General features: G+C 42.8%; 1 protein-coding gene across 6 annotated transcripts in view; it reads right to left on the bottom strand.

The window, feature by feature from the left end:
- SMC6 (structural maintenance of chromosomes 6) overlaps positions 1-27,360 on the bottom strand; it is a 45,693-nt gene extending 18,333 nt beyond the window's left edge. The window contains exons 1-14 of one of the 6 annotated variants that reach the window (XM_077782441.2): positions 27,214-27,340; positions 23,605-23,717; positions 14,841-14,989; positions 12,854-12,971; positions 10,822-10,927; positions 6,891-7,027; positions 6,288-6,349; positions 5,353-5,433; positions 2,664-2,765; positions 2,310-2,429; positions 2,127-2,222; positions 1,207-1,353; positions 762-850; positions 68-232 (exon numbers count right to left, since the gene is read on the bottom strand). In XM_077782441.2, the coding sequence (XP_077638567.1) occupies positions 68-232; positions 762-850; positions 1,207-1,353; positions 2,127-2,222; positions 2,310-2,429; positions 2,664-2,765; positions 5,353-5,433; positions 6,288-6,349; positions 6,891-7,027; positions 10,822-10,927; positions 12,854-12,971; positions 14,841-14,984 (1,367 nt within the window). In that variant the 5' untranslated portion in view covers positions 14,985-14,989; positions 23,605-23,717; positions 27,214-27,340. Of the gene's footprint in view, positions 1-67; positions 233-761; positions 851-1,206; positions 1,354-2,126; positions 2,223-2,309; positions 2,430-2,663; positions 2,766-5,352; positions 5,434-6,287; positions 6,350-6,890; positions 7,028-10,821; positions 10,928-12,853; positions 12,972-14,840; positions 14,990-17,745; positions 17,793-23,163; positions 23,298-23,604; positions 23,718-25,393; positions 25,508-27,213 lie in introns of those variants that run through there. The other 5 variants (XM_021525368.3, XM_085574519.1, XM_085574518.1 and 2 more) reach the window with 5 other exon arrangements.
- Positions 27,361-27,401: the final 41 nt, after the last annotated feature.

Here is a 27,401-nt window from a genome sequence, read left to right as displayed (position 1 = left end):
TACTGAAAAGAAAGGATTCTCTCTAACTTGAAACAGAGCTAAACAATTACAAAAAAGCATAACTTACCTGAGTCTAGAATGTTCTTCCCTACACTTAGATATAGCCTGCTGAAATTGATCCAACTGCTGACCAATCATTATTTCTTCATTGTGGAATGCCTTTAACTGTTCCCTTAAGTGTGCAATTCTCCTTTGTCTTTCCAATTTCTCAGGCTCTGAATCCTGATTAGCACTAGAAAAAGAACATACATCCATATCTTAAAAAACATAATGATTATTTACATGACATCAATTTCATTACTTGTAGCATACAGAAGATTTACTCATTCAGTTACATTTAAGATTCTGTTAAGTTGCAAGATTTACATAGCAATAATGAATTTTTTTTTTAATTTTCTAATCATATGTAACTCCTCCCAGTTATATTCCTATTGCATTTAGTTTAAGACATATTTGTTTTGCACTATCATGGAAGCTAGAGAATATCTATTATCACAAAAAACAAAATAAAACAAAACAACCCAAAAACAAACAAAAAACCCCCATTTTTGTTACACAATGGCCTATTCTTTTGACATTCTAGTCAAAATCTTAGTATGAAAAGAAGCAGGATCAGAAATACTGAGGTATTTAACTGGACCCTGCTAAAGATTAAATAATATTTTTTATCACTGCAGGTTTTCTCATTAATCAGAAAAGCTCACTTCTTTTCCACCTAGATCTTAATAAACATACACCATAATCACTGTATCTGTATTTACCAGCTTTTCAGTTCTTCAATTCGTTTATGTAGCTGTTCACTGTCTTTTCCCAGACGTTTTAACTCCGTTTTGGAACGATTATAAACGATCTATTGAGGCAGTAGGATACAGAAGTTTAAGAAACAGAAGAAATAATTTCCTAAAGAACTACAGTTTTGAGTAAATACTGAACTGCATCAAACCAGACAAACATAACTTGATTTTCAAAAATTACATCTATTTATTTATTTTGACCTAAGCTTAACACTCTTTAGTAACTATGTAAAGGCATAAACACCAGGGCTCCTGAACAGACACTACTTGCCAGTCAGGCAGGAAATTGAACCTTTTCTGAACTCACCATGGACTCAAGAACAACATAGGTGTAGAATTACAGATGGGTAGAGCACGGACACATTTATAGCTTTAAATTGGTATGAATTTTGAAAGGGTTTTTTTTGCCTACCTCCGTTTCATTGACTGTTTTTCTTTTCGCCTGCACTTCAGCCTTCAAAGAAATACACTGAGGATGAAGGGCTTGTGCTTCTTCACTTACTGTTATCAATTTATCTTGTATTGCTTTGTACTTTTTTTCTGCTTCATTCACTTTTACCTTTGGTGAAAAAAAACAACAAAACAAGTAGTAATGGAACAAAATTTTCTTCAAAACCTCTTAATGTTACAAGACAAATATCTCTCAAAGGAATTCATCAGACACATTACAATTTTTAACAATTGAATGTGTTCTGTTGGGTTTAAAAAAAAAGAGCAAGATATTGTCACTATGGATATACTAAGATGAAAACTCATAAATGTTCATTCTTGGGAAATCAACAGAGTACCAAATCTGTGATGTAGACAGCAACCTTTTTTTCTATCTCAAGGTTTATTCAAACACAGGATTTTTAATACTATAAGGTAAAGAATCATGACATCCAAAGAAACGAAATCAGCATCTAGACAATTTTCCCTCATCGCTACATAGACATGCTGACCATAAAGAAAAAAATGCCTCAATTATGAAACAAATACTTTTCAAAAGAAAGAAAAAAACCCATAAAAACATTTTTAAAAAAGGAAAATAAGGGCTAACAAAGAAAGTTTGGAGGAGTTTTAATAGACTGAAAAACTTTGGGGCTGTTCAGCCTGAAGACCTCATAGCAGCCTTTGGGTAGCTGAAGGGGGGCGAAGGAAGCTGGAGAGGGGACTCTTCATTATCTGTATTGATATGACAAGGAATAATGAGTTTAAACTGAAAGAGGGGAAATTTAGGTTAGATATAGGGAATGAATTATTTACTGTGGGGGTGGTGAGGCAATGGCACAGGCTGCTGACTTGGGAGGTGACTACAGCTAGAGTAATATATGGTTTAGACAATATACATACCTGACATTCTTCTACCTTCTGAAGGAGTTCTGTATTTTCTTCTTCAGCTTTGATACCTTCTTTGAGCAGCTCTATTTCTTTTTCCATCTCACTCACCTAAAGAAGCCTGTATTAGCATATGCACAGCAGACTGGGAATGAAGCATGTTTCATATGAACAAACATATTTTAGGAAGACATTTACCACTGCCCACGCCATTTGATGTTTCAGATCTTTGAGACGATTTTGCATGTCATTCACAAATGCGATGCTTTTGAAAATTTCCTTCTTCTCCAAATAAAGCTGCTTAAGTTCTTCAAGACGCTTGAAAAAGAAAACAGGGGTTCAAAAAAGGGTTCAAAAACAGGGGTTCAAAAAACAGGGGTTCAAAAACAGGGGTTGCAAAAAGCTGTGATATTGTATAAAATTTTGGAAAGATTTGGGGTTTGTGAAATTTAATGTCACTGAGATCTAATAAAACCAAAACTATGCACTTTTACTCCTGTACTTCCTTCACTGCTCAGATCTGTCCTAATAATTTCTTTAACTTTTACATACCTCTTCCCCTTGTTCTATCTGAACACGGGTATTTGTTTTTGTTTTCCCAATAAATGAATAATCTTCTTTCATTTGTTCCAGCTGAGTTACCTTCAAAAAAAACTAGAAAGGAATAAACAGAAGTAGATGTGAGATCAGCACCTTACTTAAGTGGACCTTCAATAATTATGACAGAATGACCATTCATCCCAACATCCTTAATGTTGAATGATATCCAAAGTGAAAAAACTTGTCAGGTTGTGGTAGTACAACTTCCACTCCCTCCTCGGGCCACAGTGTGATATCTGAAATGTTTGGTAGCCCCAGCTTTGATGAACAGAAGCTGGGTTCAGCTCCTCTTCAGTTTATCAGAAACACTCTACTCCCAGGAACTTACACTGTCTGACAAACTCCTCTTTCTAAATGAAGAGCCTTTGAAATTTCTTTTTGTTGCCTGACTAACAACCCAAATGGAACATCATTTTTGTTACTGAATTTTCAAAGAAAGTTACTGGCTCAAATTGTGGTCAAAACTAAAGCCCACCCTCTGTGACCTATGAACACTGGTCCCAAGTGAGACCCACTGAGTTCTCCTGGACCACAGTGGGCTGTGACAGCATCCCCCTCTGAGCGAGACACCACTGTGAGGCAGAGAACTCTCAAGTTTACTTGGAGGACTGCTGCCAGGAGCTGACAGAGCCTGGGCTGACACCCCCAACTCCTCAGGGCTTCACCCTTCACCCACTGAGAAGATTCAAAGGCATTTGACATGAGTACTTCTCTGAGCTGCAGGGAAATTTTTACAGTACACAACTTGTACATATCTTAAGGTCTTCTTACATACAAGTGTGTACATAGTATAGCAACTGTAGTATGAATGTTTCTTAAGATTCTTAGGTACTTAGATTAGTAAGAAAATTAGGCCTACAAGTGAGTTACCATTGTGCTATTGTAAACTCTCTAAGAATCATCAGTCAAATTGTTGAAAGCAGGCTACTAATTAAGTACTGTTAAATTAATGCACTGTCAAAACCTTCAGGCCTAAACTGTGGTCAAGTCCACAGCTCAGTTTGGCAAGTAGGTCCATTAATGGGACTTAATGAGAAGCTCTCCCTTACTCCTTTTCATCCTTACATTTTTCTCATTCTAATACACACATAGATCATTTTAGGCTGATTTTGGTTTTAGATTAATTTCAGGTTTTAGTCCAGTTTTCCTCTTGTGCATCTGCATAAGTAGGAGAGTGAACCTTGCCAACCAACTTAGCCACAATTTCACTTTAGTATTAAACCTGCTTTAGCTGATAGCAGTGCCAGTGGTTTCTTGGGCAAATTAAAGCACTCATTTCCGATAGGGGTATTTCTGAATAATGAACTAACTCAGCAGAGCCCTAAAATTAAAATTTATCCATCTCTTTGGAGAGAAGAATCTTCAAAAATATTGTTTGTGCAAGTGGATGATTGGTGCAATCAGATAGTGCACTGGCTCTGGTTGGGATGGAGTTAAATTTCTTTACAGCAACTGTTACAGTTTTTTATTTTAGATGTGTGATCAAAAAAATACTGACTATACACTCCTATTTTAGCTGTTGCACTGAGGCCTCCTGTTTCTCACTCTGTGTCCTCTCAGTGAATAGACCAGCTGGGTGTACAAAAAGCTGGGGAGGTATACAACCAAGCAGATGATCCCAAGCAGCCAAAGAGATACGCCACCTCAGAAAATGTCATTGTGATGGTTTAGCCCCAGCCACTTACTCACTTTCCCCTGGGGTGTGATAGGGAAGAGAATCAGAAAAGTAAAGGCAAGAAAATACAGGAGTTGAAATAAAAATAGTATAATACAGCAGAAGTGCACACGCAAGCCAAGCAAAACAAGGAATTAATTCATCATTTCCCAGGGCAGGCAGGTGTTCAGCCATCCCCAGGAAAGCAGGGCTCCATCATGCCTAACAGTGACTTGGGAAGACAAATGCATCATTCAAAACGTCCCCCAATTCCATCTTCTTCCCCCAGCTCTGAGCATGATGCCATATGGTCTGGGATATCCCTTTTGTCAGCTGGGGTCATCTGTCCTGGATGTGACACCTCCCAAAGCCTTGTGCACCCCCAGCTTCCTTGCTGGTGGGGTGGAAAAAGAAGAAAAAGCCTTGACTCTGTGTAAGCTCTACTCAGCAATTACAAAAACAGCAATAAGGAAAACATCTCCTCATTATCAATACTGTTTTCAGCACAAATCCACAAATTAGCCCTATACAAACTGCCATGAAGAAAATTAACTCTAACCCAGCCCAAACCAGCAAAGTCAAGCTCAGCAATAAAAAGAAGTAAGAGAGGGTTTAGGGGGATTAGCCATCTTTTGCTTGGGCACTGGTTGGGCCTCAGACTACCAGTAGGAGGCGGTGAGTGATTCTCTTTGCATCTCTTTCACTTTATTTCTCTCTCCTTCCAGCTTTCAGTTATTACACAAATTATATCTCATCTCTCTAATTTTTTTTTTTACTTTTACTCTCCATTTCCCATTCCCCCATCCCAAGCTTGGGGGCAGCACAGAATGGAACTGAGCAAGTGGTTGTGTGGTATTTAGCTACTTACCTGAGATAGCCCAAAAAAGAGAATTAAAATTAAGGGATTTGATTTTTTTTCCCAAATGCTCTAAAAATTTGCAATCAGTATTTTAAAGTTTTATGACTATGCTATATTATTTTCCTTACCTTGTACTTGTCCCCTTCATTTTTAGTCTGTAAAAACTGTTTACTCATCTCTTGGGTTAAAACAGACACAGGATTATCTACCTGCAAAAATAAACAATTTTTTTTAATTTTAATTGCAAGTAACTGCAAATCCATGAAAGTGAGCACCCTGTTTCAATCTTGCAACTTATTACTGAGCTAATGTTGTGAAATGAAGCTTGCGAATCTTCTCACATCTTCAAAAAAACAAAAACATAACAAACAAAACCAATAACAAAGAGAAAATTTAAAAATTCAGCTATTATCAAATACAAAATAGAACTGTAGCAAGGACAACCAAGGAACTGCTTCCAAGAGGATACGTGACTTCTATAAAAACAATACCTGTAAGTTCCATTTATTTAACAAAATCAGCAATAGAAATTCTTGTTGTGTCAATGTAGTGCAATAAATGCAATTAATTGACTCATATACTCTTACAGACGTTGGCACAAAATAAAATCAATACATACTAACTGAAATTTCTATTATTTGAAATTCTAAGTAAGTTGAGTATTTTAAAATTCATAAGCACTACCTCATCTTTTATTAATCAATTAGCAGAAAAATCATATTCAAATTTCTGAAACAGCAAGAACTGAAATAATCAGCAGAAAAAAACTCTCCAGATACAAAAGAAACCTACATATGTCCAGACTTTCATCAATAGGACACATGACTCAACAGCTCAAAGATGACAACAAATACTTATCTGTCTGGGACAGAATCCTATTCTGCATTGCATGAGTTATATATTTCAATTTTCTTTTTGCTGATGAATTTGATCTTTAAATGATATGGAAGAGGTACAACTCTCTCCTTTAAGGAATGGTACATTTCTTTTTAATGGAAGAATTATAATATCATATACCAATGTCTTCTTAAATTGCACAGAATTTAAACACTACAACAACTACCTGTATATTAAAATGATCCAGCATTCCTATGAGTTCTTCTTTCTTTGAAGAAATTATGGTCCCTAGTGATTAAAAAAACAAAGGAAAAATATCAACAGGTACAATGTCCCAGAGTATTTTCTTCATTGCAGAAAATGTAAAAAATGAAATCCATATTTTTGTAACACAGACTTAGACCTAAACTAGAAACATTGGTTAGGGGGTTGTTTTAATTATATTTTTTTCAATATATTTTAATTTGCACAGAAAGACTTCAACTAATTGAAGTCCTTCTTTGCCTCATAAACCCTCTGTGCAGAATTTAGATAAATCAGCAAATTCAATGAAACCTCAAAAAAGACTAAAAACTATGTTCAGCCTCATCATGCAAGAAGACTTTTGTAAAAACAAATACCTGACATACTAAATAATACATATCAAAAAATACATAATTGCTTTTGACATACTTTGTTTGGGATAAAAACAAAAAACCAGACATTTTCATCATCCTTAAGTGATTATATGAAAAGAGAAACTTCATCTTTCACTAACATCAAGGCATTCAAAGCCATGAACAAGTTTAGAGAACTTCTAAGACTGAGAACAAAGCAAACTACCACCGACCAGATTTGCTTTTCAGTTTGCAAGTTCTGCTTCCATCCTGATTAATGCGCTGATTCACAGTAATAGAGGTACCATACAATTCTGGTTTAAATGCATCTCTTCCTTGGTTTCGCAAAGTTATTGAAATATCTGCAGAACTAAAAAAATATAAAATACAATAAATAAAAAATCCCCTGAAATTAATTTCAAATCTAAAAATAACAACAAAAAAATCAGAACATTTCAATTTTCTGTATAAATTGTCTTGTGTCCTACAAGTCACAGCTGCAAGTCACAGTAGGAATCAGAAAAACATGTATTCATTTGGTTTGAGCCATAACAGGATTAGATGCATCGCTGGTTTAAAACCCAGCAGGAAAAGTAAACCCACTCAAGCTGTCCCCTTTCCTCCACCTCCTTCCCACAGTGGAGGAAACAACAGTAGAGATTACAAAACGGAATCACAATTTACTGCAAAATCTCAAAACCACAATATTAGTAGGAGTGTACAAAACAGAGTGTTTTACCCACAGAAGGGTATTCACCACTAAACAAAAACACTTCCCCAAGACAGCCTCTGGCATGGTTTCTCAGACAAAGGCAAAATGCAACTGGCCTCGTGCTGGGCCATGTAAGTGCGTGAGAAACCAAAGGCACCGTGTCAGGGATGCTCGTGGCTTAACTCTCCTCTTCCCCAGCCCGAAAACAGCGGAAAACCAGCGACAAGACAGAGCCTGGAGGGACCTGACAGGGCCCTGAGCCAGGTCAGGGACCCTTTTCCTGGGCCTGACTGCACACGAGGGGACGGGAGCGCTCGCAGCTCTGGCAGCGGCGGTGCTGCACGGCTGCTGCAGCTGCGGTACTGCACGGCTGCTGCCGCGGCGGTGCTGCACGGCTGCTGCCGCGGCGGTGCTGCACGGCTGCTGCCGCGGCGGTGCTGCACGGCTGCTGCCGCGGCGGTGCTGCACGGCTGCTGCAGCTGCGGTGCTGCACGGCGGCTGCCGCGGCGGTGCTGCACGGCTGCTGCAGCTGCGGTGCTGCACGGCTGCTGCCGCGGCGGTGCTGCACGGCTGCTGCAGCGGCGGTGCTGCACGGCTGCTGCCGCGGCGGTGCTGCACGGCTGCTGCCGCGGCCGCGGCGCGGGTGGCGGGGCTCCGCACGGCTTGGCTGGCTCCGCTCCGGCCGCTGCTGCTCCCTCCCTTTTCTTCTCTCAGCGGCACCTTGCGCTCGCCGGAGCTGTCTTTCAGCACCAAGCCGAAAAGCCGTGGCTCGGAGGAAGGGGAAAGGGGCCGTGTCTTGGGGCGAGATCATGATGATGCTCTATTGCTGATTGTCTGCTTTATGGCCAAAAATGGCTGCTGTGGCTTTAAGGTGGGTCCAGAGGAGGGTGCGAGCCTTTGGGTCCCCTGTGTGCACTTGGTGTTCAAGGCTCACTCCCCAGCATGCCGGATGCTGTGGAGAGCAGCAGTTGCTTTGCTGCTTAGCTAATGCGATTCTTAGTAGCTTAAGCAAGAAGTCCTTTTTCCCCTCCACCACACCTTTCTACTGGACAGCAGCAGCAATCCTTCTGCAGGTTTTTTGTTTTTTTTTTTTTTTTGTTTTGTTTTGTTTTGTTTTATTTTGTTTTGTTTTGTTTTGTTGAATTGTTTCAGCTTGGTTTTGGTCCAAGATCAGATAACCACTCAGAGTGGCAGTGGTGGTCACTCCAGCCAGCCCAAAACCTTGGGCAAAGATGAATCAACAAGAAAAAGGACACCAAAATCCACCAGCTTCATCTGCAGTGAGGAGAGGACCAACACCAGCAGGTTCCCATCTGTTTTGCCCAAGCCACTGCATTAATTTTTTCCTCTTCCCTGAGACAAAAGCCAGCCACCATTCTGTCCTGCCACTGTCATGCAGCCAGCCTGTTTATTTCTCCCCCTAGAATTCCGAGGTCTTTTGTTGCAGTGTGGGTGTGGGGGGCGGGGGTAAGGTTCTGAAAGTTCAATATCTAGCATTTATTCAATTTTTTTCATGCCATGCAGGCACTTAGTTAGTTAATAAACAGGGTTTTTTTTAGTTTCACCCGCTGGTATTCATTTTCTTATTGGCAAAAGGGATTACTGAAGCCATTCCCTTCAGAGAAGACACTCATTCCAGAGTGTTTTCTCCTAAATCTGTCTCTAAACCAGGATAGACTCCCAGTGGCAGAGACAGGCGAAGTCTGTTGGGCTGACCCTGAAACCTACACACCCCTCCCCTTGAACCTGGGAAAAGCAAAAACTGATTTTGGCCCCATCTTCCTCATGCTGACACCACAGCCCTGCCATGATGTGGGTGGTATGGAATCAAATACTGTCAGAAACTCCAGCCCTCGTCTCCATAACTATGACAGACACACTGCTGCCATACACTGACTGCTTGCACCTCCTATGCTTCACCTAAATAATGAGCCAAAATCAAATATTTGTGAGAGATTTCATCCATCTTCCCTTCTCATATGAGTGCCCTCATTCTACATCACAGAATCAAGCTGCTTTTTGGTAGTTCTTTTTTCAAATTGGCTTCTGTATAAAACAGTTGCCTGGCTTCTACAGCTTAACCAAAGTATTCAATAGCAGAATACTTAAGCCATTCTTCTAGAAAAGATGAGATGCGATTTCAGCTCCAAATTCCTATTTCTTGTTTCTCCAGTGAGTGCTGAAACATTAACTTCATATTCATAAGGCAAGTACTATAACAATTTTACTCTTATGCATCTCTGAAATTAAAAGAATGGGACTCTGAATAACAGCTTCATGTAAATATAAACTCACAAACCTCCTATCTTTTTATTGGTTTCCCTAAACATGTTATCTCCACCCTCAGAGCAGACATGAATCCACATCTTGAATGTTCAAATATCCAGGTGTAAGTCAAGGTCTTTATATTCATTCACATCACCAGAAAGATTGAAAAATAATTAACCTCACTGCTTGTAAAACAATGATAACTAGTCAGCTATGAATTCTTCTAGTGGACTTCATTTTTCTGTAGGATATTCAACTGCAGAGTGGAAGTAATACACAAGAGCAGGGAATATAGAGAACCTACGACTATGTGAACTAGTTCAGTGTCTAAGTTTCAGGTAGGGCAGAGCTTATCTTCTTGCCATTACTGTGAGGGGCAGAACCCAGAGCCATTTGAGTGCTGTTACTCTGTGCCCCACACATCATCCATGGGGCCACAGCTTCAGCTAGAAGAGAAGGAGAGCATGAAGTGGAACTGCCACCATTTTGTTCCTTTATTCCAGGGAATGTGGATGGCAAGTGAAGCAGTGGGATGGCTCCAGTCCTATGCTGGGGTTGGTGTGTCATTATTTTTCTCGTCTTGGGCTTGGGGAGGGAATGTGGGTGCAGATGATTTGTGCACCAATGTTCCCTTTTTTTCACCACAGGGGCACGAACACTTCCATTTGCCATTTTCTTTGTCTCAGAAGAAGTCTGACTCGGGCTGTGGTACAGTTGTCTTGAGTCAGACTCAGTGAGCATTTCTACTTGCAAACACCCTCTTTTATACACTTTTGTTATTAGTATTGTTGCTGTTAGCATTTGTTTTCCTTATCTCATTGATGGCTTTTTTCAGCACATTTTTATTTCAATGCATAATCTCTACCTTTATCTCTCTCTCACTGAAGGGGACAGAGACCAGCTGTTTGGAGCTTAATTTCCAGTTGGTTTCAAAATACAACATTCAGAAATAATGATATACTAGTGTTAAAACTTCTGAAGTTTTTTGTTTTCAGGGTTTGCGGGTTTTTTGCAAGGGGAGAGTGTTGTTTAAATATGGTCTCTTCAGCATTATGCTTTTCATTCAAGGCTGGTGGATCTTATAAGAAGATGCAGAAAATTAGTGTAAACAGAAAATCATAAGCTAATGTCAATGACAACCACCACAACTACAAATGCAACTTTTAGATTAAAGTTTAACTTACGTCTCTCCTTTCTGAATAAACATTTTTAACGAGGAACCTCTGTTAGTTGCAGTGGCTTTTCCACCAAGTCCAACAATTAGTGCTGTTAATACAGAACTTTTTCCACCTGTAATTGAAGCATTGAACTTGTTTTAAAAAGAAGATATTGTAATTTCTACTCCACCCATATTATAGTTTTTGACTTGCTATATAATTCATGCATTAGAAGTCCAAATTCCGCCCTTATTGAACAAATAAAATAACAATAATGCTAGTAAAGTATCTGCCATTTTCAAGGTTCTCCCTAAAAAAAAAACAACATGCTGAGCCAACTTCTTACTTCTATTTAGCAAAAAATGTCATAGGTCAGAAGGAAGGAATCTCCCCTTTCTTAAAAGCATACTGAAAACATGCATACAACAAAAGAAATCAAACACACATTATCATTTATCTAACTATCTGAAAGGCTTTGAGCTCTCTTTCAAAATTTATGTTTATTTTTTAAATTCTTTCTCCAGAAGAAACAAGATGGTATAAATAGGTATCACTTCCTTTTCCTATACTAGTTTCTATGTCCTGGTTTAGCTGGGATAGAGGTCCTTTTCTACCTAGTAGCTTGTGCTGTGTTTTGGGTTCAGCATGACAATAATGCTGATAACATGCTCATGCTTTGGTTGTTGCTAAGCAGTAAAGTTGAGGACTCTTCAGTGTCTCATACTCTGCCACTGAGAGGTGCACAAGAGGCAGGAGGGAGTCTTTCCCGGAGAACTGACCCAAATTGGCCAAAGGGGTATTCCATACAATAGAACGCCATGCCCAGCGCATAAACTGGGGGATGCTGTGCAGGAGACATTGATTGCTGCTCACAGATGGGCTGGTTGTGAGCAACTTAATTATGTATAACTTGTTTCTCTTGCATTTTATTCCTCTCTTTCTTTCTGTTTTTCATTACAGTAATTATTATATTTCATTTTATTTCAATTATAAGGCTGTTCTTACTCCAAACCACAGGTTTTACCTTTTTCAAATTATCCTTCCTATCCCACTGTGGGACACGGGGAAGTGAGTGAGTGGCTGTATGATATTTATTTGCCTAAAGGGATTAAATGACAACAGCCCTTTCAAGCACCCAATGTGGGGCTCAACAGGTTGATATAACTGACCAGAGTATGTTAAAACAAATTTGCTCTAAGCATTCATGATATTAGCTTAATAGTTGCTGATCACAGTGCTGATTTATTTTCTCTCAGAGCTGTCGTGCCGTTTCTCAGAGCTGAATTATGTAACACCTTCCTCATAGCATTCACTCCCTACTTTGGTGTTTATCACCTCTGGGGCCTGGGCTAAGGCTGTAATTTTGAAGTACTCTGCAATGCTGGCTGATAAGATATGATACAATAAATGACATGATATGACATGACGGATCCGCTGGCCGTGAAACTCTGCTGGCCCGCGGCACCACCCTCATCCCTGGGCTGCGGGAGCCATCTAGCAGCAATTGTTCACAATTACACCTTTCACCCTTCCCAGACCAACCAAGAGAGGACACACCTTCCCCTCCTTCTCCAGGATAACTACAACAGCTTCTCAAAATTTTGGATGTCCTCGGGAAGCTCAAACCATCAGGAAGCAGACTGTTGCTGAATGTGCTTCAGATCTAGTTTAGCATTATGCAACTATCAGCAATACTTCAACCCCCCACTAAAACGACTGTAGTTTCTCCAAACTCAGTGATGGGCACTGCAGGCACTTAGACAATTATAGTGCATTTAATAATAAACATATAAGTACATTCAATTCAAATAAAAATTTATGCATTATTTAGCAATTAAAATATTTATATTCACATTATCTTTTGCAAAAATCTCCAATTTTAAGACCTAGCTCAGCCTTGAAGTACTGGGATAGACCAGTGTAGTACCTTATTTCAAATGTGAACCCTTGTCCACACCTAAAAGATGGCCAGCAATTCTTTTTCAAATAAAAAAACTACATCTTCTACGTTATTAACAGAAGCGTTCTTTGACAAAGATGCTATGGAATTAATACTTACTTCCATTAGTTCCAATAACAAAATTGAGATTTGATCCAAACTGAAAAGGCCCCAGATTTGAATGGCACATGAAGTTCTTCAGCTGGATACTTTCAATTATCCCAACCTCACCATCAGGCTGAAGAATGAACAATTAAACTCAAGTTATATATGCATTTGAATTAGATTAAGTTTATGTATTTTAAACATAATAAGAAGTGCATGATATAAAACCTTGGTTGTTGCAAGCCACAAGGAAACAGAAGGGTTTCACAGCACTGCGTAAAGTCGCTTGCTATAGAACAGTTATTTAGTAAAATAAAAAGTTACCAAAGCTGATCCCTTACACACAGCAACTTTCAGTTCTCCCTATTAGTAACTTCCTATCAATACAATGTGAAATATTAAGACAATAGATCCACACAGTCGGCTGACCAAGTTAAAGCATGTTATTAAGGGCATTGTCCAAATGTCTTGTAAATACTGACAGGCTTGGGGTACCAATCACCTCTCTAGGAAGCTGTACTGGCTTTGGGTTGTGGTAGCAGGGGCAGGAAACTACAGGGGTGGCTCCTGTGAGAACCTGCCAGAACCTTTCCCATGTCTGACACAGCCATTTCCATTCCCCAGGCACCCCCTAGACAGACCCACTGCCAGCCAAGGCTGAGCCCATCAGCAACAGCAGTAGTGTCTCCAGGCTAAGAGCCAGGAAAGGGAAATTGCAATTGCAGCAACTGCAGCCAGAGAAGAGAGGAGTGAGAGTATGTGAGAGAAGCAGCTCTGCAGACACCAAGGAGGGGCAGGAGGTCCTCCAGGCATCAGAGCAGAGATACACCTGCAGCCCATGGAGAGCTCTCTGCTGGAGCAGGTGGATTCCCAAAGGAGGCTGTGACTCTATTGAAAGTCTACACTGGAGCAGTTTGCTGGGAGGACTTGTGAGCCCATGGGGGACCCACACTGGAACAGGCTGTTCCTGAGGGACTGCATCCTGTGGAAGGTATCCACACTGGAGCACAGAACGAATGTGCCTCCTCCCTCTGAAGGGGAATGAGTGGCAGAGACAACATATAGTGAACTGACTGAAGCCCCTATTCCCCTTGCTGCTGGGTTGCGGAGAGAAGAAAATTGGGAGTGAAGAGGAGCCAAGGACAGGTGGAGGGAAGGTGTTTTAAGATTTGGGTTCTCATTATCTTTCAAATATTGATTTGATTATAAATAAATTCAGCTAATTTCCCCGGGCTGAGTCTGTTTTGCCCATAGTAGTCACTGGGGAGTGATCTCTCCCTGCCCTTATCTCAACCACAAGCATTTTGTTGTATTTTCTCTCCCCTGTCTAGGAAAGGAGGGCAGTGACAGAGTGGTTTTGGTGTACACCTGGCACCCAGAGAGGTTCAACCCCTTAGAGAAGCCTGGTCTAATGTCTTACCACTGGTAAAGAAATGTTTCCTAATGTCCAGTCTAAATACACAGGACAGTATTTGCAATCTCAAAAATAATTTTTAAGGTCTTCTATCAAACTAAAATTCAACTACTAAAAGAAAAGCAGAAAAAATAATATTCCTGTTTGCAAGTTTCTTTTCCATCAAAATTTGCATTTCAAACACTAGATTTTTTTCAGATATCTGAAAGTGTCAGCAATGCAAAATAAACAAGTATTTGGCACTTCTTTTGGTAAATAAAATAGTTTTCCAAATATTTTGTCTGCCTTTACTACAACCATAAATTAAACATACCACAGTTCTATCAAAATCCATTTCCTTCATTTACTTTGCATCTTCAGTAGTATTCCTTCTATTAAATCAGAATATTGTCATTTATGATTGGTTGTCATCTATTATAACTATAAACGACCCAAAAGAAAAATAATAACCTCATGCAGAAGTCCTTACCACAGACAGTATCCCTAGTTTCTTTTACTATCTTCTACTGATGCCTACATCCAAGACATTTATTTCAATAGGCACAAAACTTTTCTTATATCTTCATCTCTATGACTTTTTATACTTACCAGCTGTGAAGGGGCACTACTATTAGGTGAGAATTGTAATGTTTCTTCTTCATTAGACTCATCATTATGTACATCTGTGTTTTCTTTTCTCTGCCTTTTCTGGGACCCAGGAGTTAAAACACTTTCTTCCTTTCTCTTACCCATGAGTACTGAAAAATGAAAATAATGAAATATTATAGGTTTCAGTTATCTAGGTGACACACATCCACAGGTGATAGCACAGAAATACCAAATTATTTACTTTGGTAAAACAAATATTAAACTCATAGCAAACATTGCAACAAATACTTTCCCAGAACTGAAATCTTAGTAACTTAAGGCTACGGTTGCTATGAAGGAGTTGTATCAAAACAAAGGAAACACAGCTTCATTATTCTAATCAAGCTGAATAACTAAAATCAACCTTGATTCTATTTTCCATGGTACATTAGACTTTGGAATACTTGCTAGAATTGTTTTTTGGTTAGAAATTGAGTCGAAGATTAGTGGTAAGAAGTACATAACTAACATAGTATAATCAGCAGCATCAATACAGGTTTGATTAAAGTCAGCTGTATGGCCAAAACCGAAGCGCATTAAATATTTGTGGTTGACAAAAGCTGAGAAAATTAATATGTGGAACATATAAAAGTAGAATAAAGGGAAATTTAGATTCATAGCTCTGTTCCTGAGCTGTTTCTTACATTACAAATTAGTAAAAAATTATCACTGTAAACAAAATGCTCCTAATAAAGGATAACTATTCTCTTTATATAGAGGACACATGTATAAATTTTCTCTACAAATCAATAAATAAAGCACAGTCTTCCAGCACTAATAGGACTGGTCTGAAATGAATCTTGCAAACATAACAAGCTTTACTAAAAAATACAAAAATCTTGTATTTTCTGTAATCATAAGCTTATGGTATGGTTTTTAATTTGCTCAAAAGTACATATTACATATTATTCATATCTACAGACCCAAAGACCTACACAAAATACAGAAGTTGGCATGCTTGCCCTCAGTAGAAGCAAGGTGCTATTTACACAAATGCCATACACAATCCTTTTATTTGTCAGCAGTTAAGGCAGCTACTGCTAAATATCTAAAACAGGCTAAAACTAGTATCAGTTGCATAGTTTTCTGATATCAAAACTTTTCTGAAATGGATTATGTTTGCCTACTCAGCTTCATTTGCTGGAATTTCATCTACAGCTCCCCTGTAAGAAAGATGACAACCAACTTTAATGTACAGCACCAGTTCAAGGAAAATTCAGAGGCAATAAACGTACTTTAACATTCACTCCTATAGAAAGACCACTGAATGACACATGGCCTAAGAATAGGCTGCTTATTTATTTAAAAAAAATAAAAAATGTGTAGGGTGCAGGAAAGAATGACCAACATTAAAGACATAGCATGCCCAAAGTTTGTAACACGTGTCTAAACACAGTGGGGGCTTGGAGGCCAGAAGACTCCTAGTCATGGATACAGGTGATGACAACAAGCAAACACTTCCTTGTCCCTTGGGACAGATGGGATAATGCAGGAGAGAAGTCATACAGGTCAGCCTAACAGCTCCTAACATGATCTCCTGAAGGGAGGTGACACGTTCTGTGAGAAAGCCAGGCAGGTCAGCACAGCGGGTCCAGCTGTGCAGTGCACAGCCTCAGGACCCCAGGGGCTCCCTTGGCAAAGCCCTCCCAGAGCTTCTCAGTGGGTCTTGCTCCACATTCTCTCTGTTTTAACATTAGTTACTTTGAGAATCTACAGAGAACTCAATGAAATAAAGACTGCTGAAGCACAACTTTAGTCACAAGACCTTGTGCTGCAATGGAGAGGAGCAGACTTTTTTTCCCTCTTCTCATTCTGTCTCATCCCTCTGACTGCAAGCAGCTTTTTACACAACAAAATAATAAATCACCTCAAGTCTTTGATTCTGTGAAAAAGTAATGCAGGAAAGAACTTCTTTCTTTTAACATCAGTTAGGTGAGCTCCTAAACACTTCATGATGCAGATCGGTATGCATGGGTCACTGTGGAGAAAGAGATGATTCTCTGAGCAGTTTCCTTTTGTCAGCCTAATGCTCTGGTCAAACTATTGCCTGAATTCAACTGACAAGAGGCCAGACAGCTTAAACTACCAACTCTCACAGAGAACAGCATTTATTATAAGAGACACACAAGACATCAAAATTTCCTACCTCATTACAAAGAATATCTAATTTCTAGTCTATATATTTGTTGACTGCTTTATAAAATTGTCCTGGTTTGTAAGATAAACTTGTATTCTATTTGCCATCTGTTGGAGATTGGGCAGGTTTGTTATATCTTCCAAGAACAATGGTTTGCTCCAAAGAGGTAATGGTTTGTTAATGGGCCATTGACTGACTCACTGCAGGGCTGGTAACATAACACCATCCCATTGTGAGATGCCCCACCCAGAGGGGGAAGCCAAGCACTCTTTTATTGTATAAAGGGGTACCTTTTGGGGGACAGAGCAGCTCTCTCTTTGCGGGATTTCCCAGAGAAGCAGCTCCTTCAGCGGGACTCCCAAGAGAAGCGGCCGGAGCGCGTTGAGGCGGCGACGGCGGAGCTCGGAGGCAGCCCCGGCGCAGACAAAGACCTGCCCAACTGCCACCAGATCTTCAGAGAAAACTATACCCTTCTAAAGATCACCACTTCAGCTGCAATTCATCATCCACTGCAAGAGGAGCAGCTATCATTTCAACCGGACTGCTACCAACACCCCGAATCCTCAGGTTGTGGACTTTATCACTAGTTTTGTTTGTACCAATTGCATTTGCCTTTTTAAATTGTTATCTAGTTTTCTCCTAGTAAAGAATTGTTACTCCCATTCCCATATCTTTGCCTGAGAGCCTTTTAATTTAAAAATCCTGGTAATTTGGAGGGAGTGGGTTTACCTTCTCCATTGCACAGGAGGCTTTTGCCCTCCTTCACAGACTCCTGTATTGTCAAACCAAGACAGATTTTGGCGCATCAACATGGGGCTCGAGGGCATTGAGAGGGAAAAAGGATTAATAGTTCTTAAGTAATTTGGTTTTCTGTTGTGTGTAGAAACATCTTAAGCATCACCATGTGGTCTAGTTTACCTTGGTTTGGGTGGCATGTGATCGTAGCTATACTTTTCCCATTAGCAGACCCTTATCTAAAAATGGGTCCTATAACTAAGGCTACTGTGTCTGTTATCAAGTTTGGCTTCTGGGTTAATTGGGTGAGGAATTCATGGATCTTTAATTTCCTCTGGAAGGCAGGTACATGGATTCATAGCTATCACACACTAACTGTATGTTTTTGGGGTTACTTTAATAATGGTACCTACTGCGAGGAAATAGCACCTGGGGAAACTTTCTCCCAACCTTTTAACCATCTTTTTGGGTCTGCTCCACCAGCTCTCAAAGGGTTAAGATCCTCTCTAAGTGCTAATGATATCATACAATGGGTGGTGTTGCTGATAGGCCTGTTATATTTAGCACTCAGAGATAAGGGAAGATTAACCTGCATAACTAGCCTGACACCTACACCAGAGGCTAGGCATGCTCCTGCAGAACCTGACACTGCCCCAGAGACTCAAGATGCTGCTGCTCCAGAGCCTGACCCTGCCCCACAGCCCACCTCAGAAATGAACCGCCCAGATTGGGTGAGGGTTCTGGTTAAGGAGATACGAGAGATGCTGAAGGAGTGCATTTCCCCAGCTGGTGAGAAACCGGCCCTTTGCCTTGAGGAGGGACAGTCTAATAGTACAGCTGTGGAACCCACAGATGTTACAACTGTCCAGGTTCCAGCTGAACCACAAAGGCAGTCACAGCCAGCAGCAGTTGCCCCAGAAGAAACAAGGAAGTCTAAGGTGAAAGCAGAGCACCCTGCAGATAGGGACAGGAATGGAGGAACCTCACAACCCACAGGGGAGCCAGAGATTGCTATCATCACCGAGTCCCTGACATACGAAAGTCTTCGCAATCTGCATAAAGACATTGTGCGACGAGGGCGTGAGGCTTATGCTACCTGGCTACTCCGGGTTTGGGATCTTATGGGTACAGGCATGCAGCTGGACGGTGGTGAGGCAAGGAACTTGGGACCCTTGACCCAGGACTCGGGTATAAATCAGATTTTTGTAAGGGAACCAGGGTCCCTTTTCTCTCTGGGAGTGGCTCTTAATGAGTGTCAGGGAGTGGTTTGTCCACAGGGAGAGAATGCAGGAGCACCATCATAGAATGCGCTGGAAGACCCTCGAGGAAGGGATCCAACAGCTGAGAGAAGTGGCAGTATTGGAGGTACTCTTTGGGAGGGATGGACGACACAATAATGACCCTGACAAGGTCAGGTGTACAGGACAAATGCTGTGGAGTCTGGCAAATCTTGGGCCATCTCAATACACCACTTTCATTGCAACAATCAATGCTGACGCTCACCGAGAGACAGTGGGCTCTGTTGCCAACAAACTTAGGAATTATGAGAGTATGATTAATGGCCCAATGCAGGCTCATATCTCAGCTGTGATTAAGGAGTTTAAAGAGGAGATGAGGGAGGAGATAAGGAAGGTTAATACAGCACCCGTGAGAGTCACAGGCCCCAGAATCAGCGCCCAACAATCCCCAGCTAGAGAGAGAGGATACACCCCAAGGGCTAATCTGTGGTTCTTCCTGCGTGACCATGGGGAAGACATGGGGAGGTGGGATGGGAAACCCACTTCTGTCCTGGCAGCACGGGTCCGTCAACTTAAGGAGGGAAACTCTAACCGGGGGAGTTCCACCAAAGTGAAGGTAGCCTCAATCTCCCGTGACCAAGCTTGTGGGTACGATCTGTCAGACCCCCTTGAAGGGACCTCTAGTATGTATGCCCAGGAAAGGAATGATAACCAGTGTTAGAGGGGCCCTGTCTCTAGCCAGGGAGAGGCACGGGAAAACCGGATCTTCTGGACAGTGTGGATCCGATGGCCTGGCACATCAGAGCCACAAAAATATGATGCTTTAGTTGATACTGGTGCACAGTGTACTCTGATATCATCGGGACATGTGGGGGCAGAGCCTGTTTCCATTGCTGGTGTGACAGGGGGATCACAACAATTGACTCTGGTGGAAGCCAAGGTGAGCTTGACTGGGAAGGAGTGGAAGAAACATCCTATAGTGACTGGCCCAGATGCTCCGTGTATCCTAGGCATAGACTTCCTCTGGAACGGATATTACAAAGACCCAAAGGGACTCAGGTGGGCTTTTGGAATAGCCGCTGTAGAGGCAGAGGACGTTAAGCAATTGAGCACCTTGCCTGGACTGTCAGAAAACCCCTCTGCAGTAGGACTCCTAAGGGTGGAAGAGCAACGAGTGCCAATTGCGACCTCGACAGTGCACCGCCGGCAGTATCGGACGGATCGAGATGCCGTGATCCCCATCCACAAAATGATTCGGGAGCTGGAGAGCCAAGGGGTGGTCAGCAAAACCCACTCACCCTTCAACAGCCCCATCTGGCCTGTGCGCAAATCTGACAAAGAATGGAGATTGACTGTGGACTATTGTGGCTTAAATGAAGTGACTCCACCGCTGAGCGCTGCTGTGCCGGACATGCTGGAACTCCAGTACGAGCTGGAGTCCAAGGCAGCAAAGTGGTATGCCACCATTGATATTGCTAATGCATTTTTCTCCATTCCTCTGGCAGCAGAATGCAGGCCTCAGTTCGCTTTCACCTGGAGGGGCGTGCAGTACACCTGGAACCGACTGCCCCAGGGGTGGAAACACAGCCCCACCATCTGCCATGGACTGATCCAGGCTGCACTAGAAAAGGGTGAGGCTCCAGAACACCTGCAATACATTGATAACATCATTGTGTGGGGGAGCACAGCGGCAGAATTGTTTGAGAAAGGTGAGAAGATCATCCAGATACTGCTAGAAGCTTCGCCATCAAGAAGAGCAAAGTCAAAGGACCTGCCCAAGAGATCCAGTTCCTGGGAGTGAAATGGCAAGACGGACGGCACCAGATTCCCACTGAGATCATCAACAAGATCACAGCTATGTCCCCACCAACCAGCAAAAAGGAAACACAAGCTTTCCTAGGTGCCATAGGTTTCTGGAGAATGCACATTCCCGAGTATAGCCAGATTGTGAGCCCTCTTTATCTGGTTACCCGAAAGAAGAATGATTTCCACTGGGGCCCTGAGCAGCAACAAGCCTTCACCCAGATCAAGCAGGAGATCGCTCATGCTGTAGCCCTTGGACCGGTCAGGACGGGACCAGAGGTCAAGAATGTGCTCTACTCTGCAGCCGGGAACCATGGGTTGTCTTGGAGCCTTTGGCAGAAAGTGCCTGAGGAGACTCGAGGCCGACCACTGGGATTCTGGAGCCGAAGTTACAGAGGGTCTGAAGCCAACTACACTCCCACAGAGAAGGAAATCTTGGCTGCCTTTGAAGGAGTTCAAGCCGCCTCGGAGGTAATTGGCACAGAAACACAACTCCTCCTGGCACCCCGACTACCGGTGCTGGGGTGGATGTTTAAAGGAAAGGTTCCTACTACCCACCATGCCACTGACGCCACATGGAGCAAATGGATCGCCCTCATCACTCAGCGCGCCTGTATTGGAAACCTGAATAGCCCTGGGATTTTGGAGATAATTACGAACTGGCCAGAAGGTGAAAACTTTGGTCTCACTGATGATGAGGAGCAGGTACAAGTGACAAGGGCTGAAGAGGCTCCACCATACAACCAACTACCAGCAGAGGAGACCTGCTACGCTCTTTTCACTGACGGTTCCTGTCGCATCGTAGGGATGAACCGGAAGTGGAAAGCAGCCGTATGGAGCCCCACATGCCAAGTTGCACAAGCTACCGAAGGAGAAGGTGGATCAAGCCAACCCGCTGAACTCAAGGCCGTTCAGCTGGCTCTGGACATTGCTGAAAGGGAGAAGTGGCCAAAGCTCTACCTTTATACTGATTCATGGATGGTAGCCAATGCTCTGTGGGGCTGGCTGGGAAGGTGGAGGAAGGCCAACTGGCAACGTAGAGGAAAGCCAATCTGGGCTGCTGATATATGGAAGGACATTGCCTCTCGGGTGGAAAAGCTAACGGTGACAGTCCGTCATGTAGATGCCCATGTCCCCAAAGGTCGGGCTAATGAGGAGCACCGAAACAACGAGCAGGTAGATCAGGCAGCAAAAATAGAGGTGTCAAAGATAGACTTAGATTGGCACCATAAGGGGGAGTTGTTCCTGGCTCGATGGGCTCATGATGCCTCAGGTCATCAGGGCAGAGATGCCACCTACAAGTGGGCACGAGACCGAGGGGTGGATCTAACCATGGACAGTGTTTCCCAGGTTATCCATGACTGTGAGACGTGTGCTGCCATCAAACAGGCCAAGAGAGTGAAGCCCCTATGGTATGGTGGGCGGTGGTCCAAATACAAGTATGGGGAGGCCTGGCAGATTGACTACATCACTCTGCCCCAGACACGCCAAGGCAAGCGCTACGTGCTGACCATGGTGGAAGCCACCACTGGATGGCTGGAGACTTTCCCTGTACCTCATGCCACTGCCCGGAACACCATCTTAGGCTTGGAAAAGCAAGTCCTGTGGAGACACGGCACACCTGAGAGAATTGAGTCTGACAACGGCACCCATTTCAAGAACGGCCTTATCAACACCTGGGCCAGAGAACATGGTATCGAATGGATATATCATATTCCCTATCATGCTCCAGCTGCCGGCAAAGTTGAACGGTGCAACGGACTCCTTAAGACTACCCTAAAGGCACTTGGTGGGGGAACATTTAGAAACTGGGAAATTAACCTGGCAAAGGCAACCTGGATGGTCAACACCTGAGGGTCTGTCAATCGAGCTGGCCCTGCCCAGTCAGAACCCTTACACACAGTAGATGGAGATAAGGTCCCTGTAGTACATATGAAAGGTATTTTAGGAAAAACTGTTTGGATTAATCCCACCTCAGGCAAAGACCAACCCATTCATGGGATTGTCTTTGCTCAAGGACCTGGTTACACTTGGTGGGTAATGCAGAAAGATGGGGAGACCCGCTGTGTACCACAGGGAAACTTAAGTGAGAACTGGGTGTAAGATTTCATGGTGTGCAGATGGAAATAGAATAAGGGGTGGATAATGTCCTGGTTTGTAAAATAAGCTTGTATTCTATTTGCCATCTGTTGGAGGTTGGGCAGGTTTATTATCTCTTCCAAGAACAATGGTTTGCTCCAAAGAGGTAATGGTTTGTTAATGGGCCATTGACTGACTCACTGCAGGGCTGGTAACATAACACCATCCCATTGTGAGATGCCCCACCCAGAGGGGGAAGCCAAGCACTCTTTTTTTTTGTATAAAGGGGTACCTTTTGGGGGACAGAGCAGCTCTCGCTCTCTTTGCGGGATTCCCAGAGAAGCAGCTCCTTCGGCGGGATTTCCCAGAGAAGCGGCCGGAGCGCGGTGAGGCGGCGGTGGCGGAGCTCAGAGGCGGCCCCGGCGCAGAGAAAGACCGGCCCAACTGCCACCAGATCTTCAGAGAAAACTATACCCTTCTAAAGATCACCACTGCAGCTGCAACTCATCAGCCACTGCAAGAGGAGCAGCTATCATTTCAACCGGACTGCTACCAACACCCCGAATCCTCAGGTTGTGGACTTTATCACTAGTTTTGTTTGTACCAATTGCATTTGCCTTTTTAAATTGTTATCTAGTTTTCTCCTAGTAAAGAATTGTTACTTCCCATATCTTTGCCTGAGAGCCTTTTAATTTAAAAATCCTGGTAATTCGGAGGGAGGGGAGGGGTTTACCTTCTCCATTGCACAGGAGGCTTTTGCCCTCCTTCACAGACTCCTGTCTTGTCAAACCAAAACAAAAATACAGTGTCTTATAATCCCCTTATTAATTTTCAATGGCATAACATCTAAAAGATAAAGAAAAAACAGTATTAATCCCTTTCCATCATGTGGAATGTACAAAATTCAAAGAAAATGCAGAAATGCAATAAACTTCCCAGCTGACACTCCAGCAACAACTTTGTATGGTAGGGATTTCTTTATCAAATATTACAGAAGGAAAAGAAGAAGGATGATTATGCTTATTACTGATCATTTTTATTACTATTATTATTATAATGATGATTCCTATTAAGTATTTACAGCAAAACTACCATATCCACTTTATGTTATGTACTTTAATACAACACACAAGGAACTCAAGGAGCAAATACACTTCATGATTTGGCTTACATATCTTTTGCTATGCTACTCTGGGTTTACTACAAAAACATGGCTTCATTCTCAAATTACTCAGACCAGGAAACAGTCACTTGCAAGCTCTTTGCATCCATCATCCAAATATGAAGACAAGTATTCATGGAATCTGCTGTTCTATTAAAATCTTCCTCTAAAAAGAAGGGGAAACATAAGCTTTAAATGTTGTAATTAATAAGATCCAAACTAAAGATGAGGGCTATGAGTTCCATTGTTATACAATCTGAACATTTAAGGAAAAGAGAGTGTAAGAGAGTCTAACAGAACAAAATATTCTCATGTAATCTAACTATGAGGAAGGCAAAACCCAGAACTGTCAGCACCTCAAAACTGTTGAAGAGCTAGTCCTGAAAACAAAATTTAACTGGAACTACAAGCAAACTCAGCATCAAAAATTATGACAACTATCAGTGGATGCAGAACCTTCCCTGAGTACAAAAAACCCAAAAGGAGCAAGAAACCAACCACAACCACAAGGAACGCATTACTGAGATTTTACAAGAAACAAGGTTTTAAAAGGCACAGGAAGAAATAACCAACATTTTAAAAAATAAATACACAGAAGATGACATGTTTGAATTTTATCTCCATGTCATCTTGATATTTTTGACAGGAAAAGATTTTTTTTTACATTAATTGCTCCCAAAACTCTTGCACCAAAGCACCCCTAATTTTATACATTAAGTTTTTAATTGAAAAAACTATTGGTTTCAGTCTCAGCACTACTTACCCTAACTTTAACAACAGTTTGGGAATTACTATTCAAGGCAAAGGAAAAGCAGCTGATCCAAGCTATCTGAAGTTTATTAAAGTATGCAATACTATACTGGAAACAATTAAACTGGCAAAAAAATACATCAGTACATTTAAAAATATATAACAGACTACTGAGAAGCCAACAAAGGACATTATTGATAAATGTTAACAAAAGGATTTTTTAATGGATCAGGTATCGTTCCTAAAATCTGAAGTATAAAATATACTTTAGTATATTACAACATAAAGTAAGATTATGTTAATGGAAACTTGTGATGACAAAGTCAAGTTAATAATTTAAACAAGAATCCAACAGTCATTCAGGAAGAGAAATCAAGAATAGTGATTTAATAAAACTTAAACTTCACTATCATGGAACTTTAAGAGTATACAGTTAGGAATAAAAACTGGATCTATAATTGGGAGCAGGCAAGACAGATTCAATTATAAAAACAATCAACAGATCACTACAAATTACAGCAAGCAATTGCTATGCATATAATGAGAGCATAAAAGAAAAATGCAAGTCACAAATGTCCTGTATAAAACAATATGTTAGGAAAGTACTTACCCTGCATGCATCAAAGGATAGGAAGGCAGAGGCTGCATCCATTGATAATCACCCATGTTCCAACTCAATCAATGGCCTGTCTTTCCACAGTATACACTGCTATGGAGTTCCACAACTGTTTCCCTTTTCCCTGCCTGGCTGGTCACAGCTTGGCTCATACAGGGCTGACACAACCAACCCGCTGTCACCAAGGCCACATCATGGGCTTTCTAGCAGCCTCCACTGGCCTGGTATCCACATAAGGTAGGAAGGTGTCCCATCTGTCTTGTGGGACATCCACTTTAAACACTCTGGACGCAGCTCAGCTATAACCCTGCCTTTCACCCAGCTGGTAAAACAGAGATAAAGCAAAGACATCTGAGCAGACCTAAGGCAGGATGAACACAAGATATGGTAAGGAGAGGAAGAAAATACTTGAGGTCTTTAGCTGATGTATAGCGCACTACATTTAACAGTCACAAAAACAGCAATAAAATTCCAAATTAACACTAACAGTTAATAATAATGAAGAAGTACAACACTACCTGTTGTACTTAAAAGGAGGTATTATTTCAGAGGGCTGAAGTCAGAAGTCCAGTCTTCAAGACACAGCAGTGGAGTGCTTTACATTTTTGGGACTATCTGAGGCAGATGTTCCATGTTAGACTGTATGTCTGATGTTGACAACTCCTCTCCTAATACATTTGCAGCCAGTGCATAAGAAGCCTATACCATCCCATCAAATGCTAAGGAAGCACTGCCTGACTCACAGAATCACAGAATGGGTAAGGTTGAAGGGACATAATGGGTCATCTGGTCCAACCTCCCTGCTTAAGCAGGGTCATCCTGGAGCACATAGCACAGGATTGTGTCCAGACAGTTTCTGAGTATCTCCAGTAAGGGAGACTCCACAGACTCTCTGAGCGATCAGTTCGTGTTCACCTGCACAGTAAAGATATTCCTTCTCGTGTTCGAGTGGCACGTCCTGCACATCAGTTTCTGCCTGTTGCCACCAGTTTTATTGTTCGGTACCCCCAAGGAGCGCCTGGTCCTTCCTCTTGACACCCTCCCTTTAGACATTTATACAGATTGAGGTCCCCTCTCAGCAATCTTTTCTCGAAGTTGAACAGGCCCAACTCTGTCAGCCTTCTCCTCATAAGAGAGATGCTTCCGTCCATTAATCATCTTTTACAGCCCTCCACTGGACCTCCATCTCTCTTGTACTGAGAAGCCCAGAAGTGCACTGCGGCACCGAGGGCAGCTCTGCCTCTTCTACAGACAGCGAAAAGGAAAGCGGGGCAGAAATCCCCTCAAGTCCACCACTACCTGTTGCTCTTCCCAACACCGAACGGCCCGGAAGGCTCGTTCACCGTGGCAAAGAGCCACGGGTCCCTTGGCGGCTGGAACGCCCGTGCGGCCGCCGTGCGAGACGGGCGCCCGAGGGAGCGCTCACACCACGGGGCAGCGGGTGACAAACGCCAGCTCCGGCCGCTAACTGGCCTCGCTGAGCCACCTGCGACAGAACCGCGGCGCCAGGCCGGGGCACGGGGCACGGGAGGAGCCGGGGGCACGGGGGCAGCGGGAGGAGCGGGGGGAGCGGGGGCACGGGGGCACCGGGAGGAGCGGGAGCACGGGAGGAGCGGGGAGCATGGGAGGAGCGGGGGCAGCCGTTGTCCCGCCCTGCGGCCGCCAGGCCGCCCTGCCTTCCCTCCCTCCCTCCCTCCCAGCTGTCCAGAGAGCGCGACGCGCCCGGACAGCGCCCGCCAGGATCTTAGCCCGGCACGGGTCGCCCGTCCCTTGTCTCCGCTCCCTTCGCCCCTCGCCGCTCCGCGCCCCGTTACCTGGGACAGCTCCCGATCCCGGCGCGGCGCGGCGGACGGGGCGGGACGGGCCGGAGCGGGCGGAAGAGCGGCCGCCGCGAGTGCGGCGCCTGCGCGCTCCGCGTCCCGCGGGGCCCGTTTCCGTGCGCGCGCCATTTTCGGGTGTGGGGGCGGGGCGCTCGCCGCGCGGGGGCCGCGCGGAGCGCGCG

Source organism: Lonchura striata, chromosome 3, assembly GCF_050655825.1.
Source record: "Lonchura striata isolate lonStrDom1 chromosome 3, ASM5065582v1, whole genome shotgun sequence".
NCBI classification, from domain to species: Eukaryota; Metazoa; Chordata; class Aves; order Passeriformes; family Estrildidae; genus Lonchura; species Lonchura striata.
This window is presented reverse-complemented; position numbering and strand designations above follow the sequence as displayed.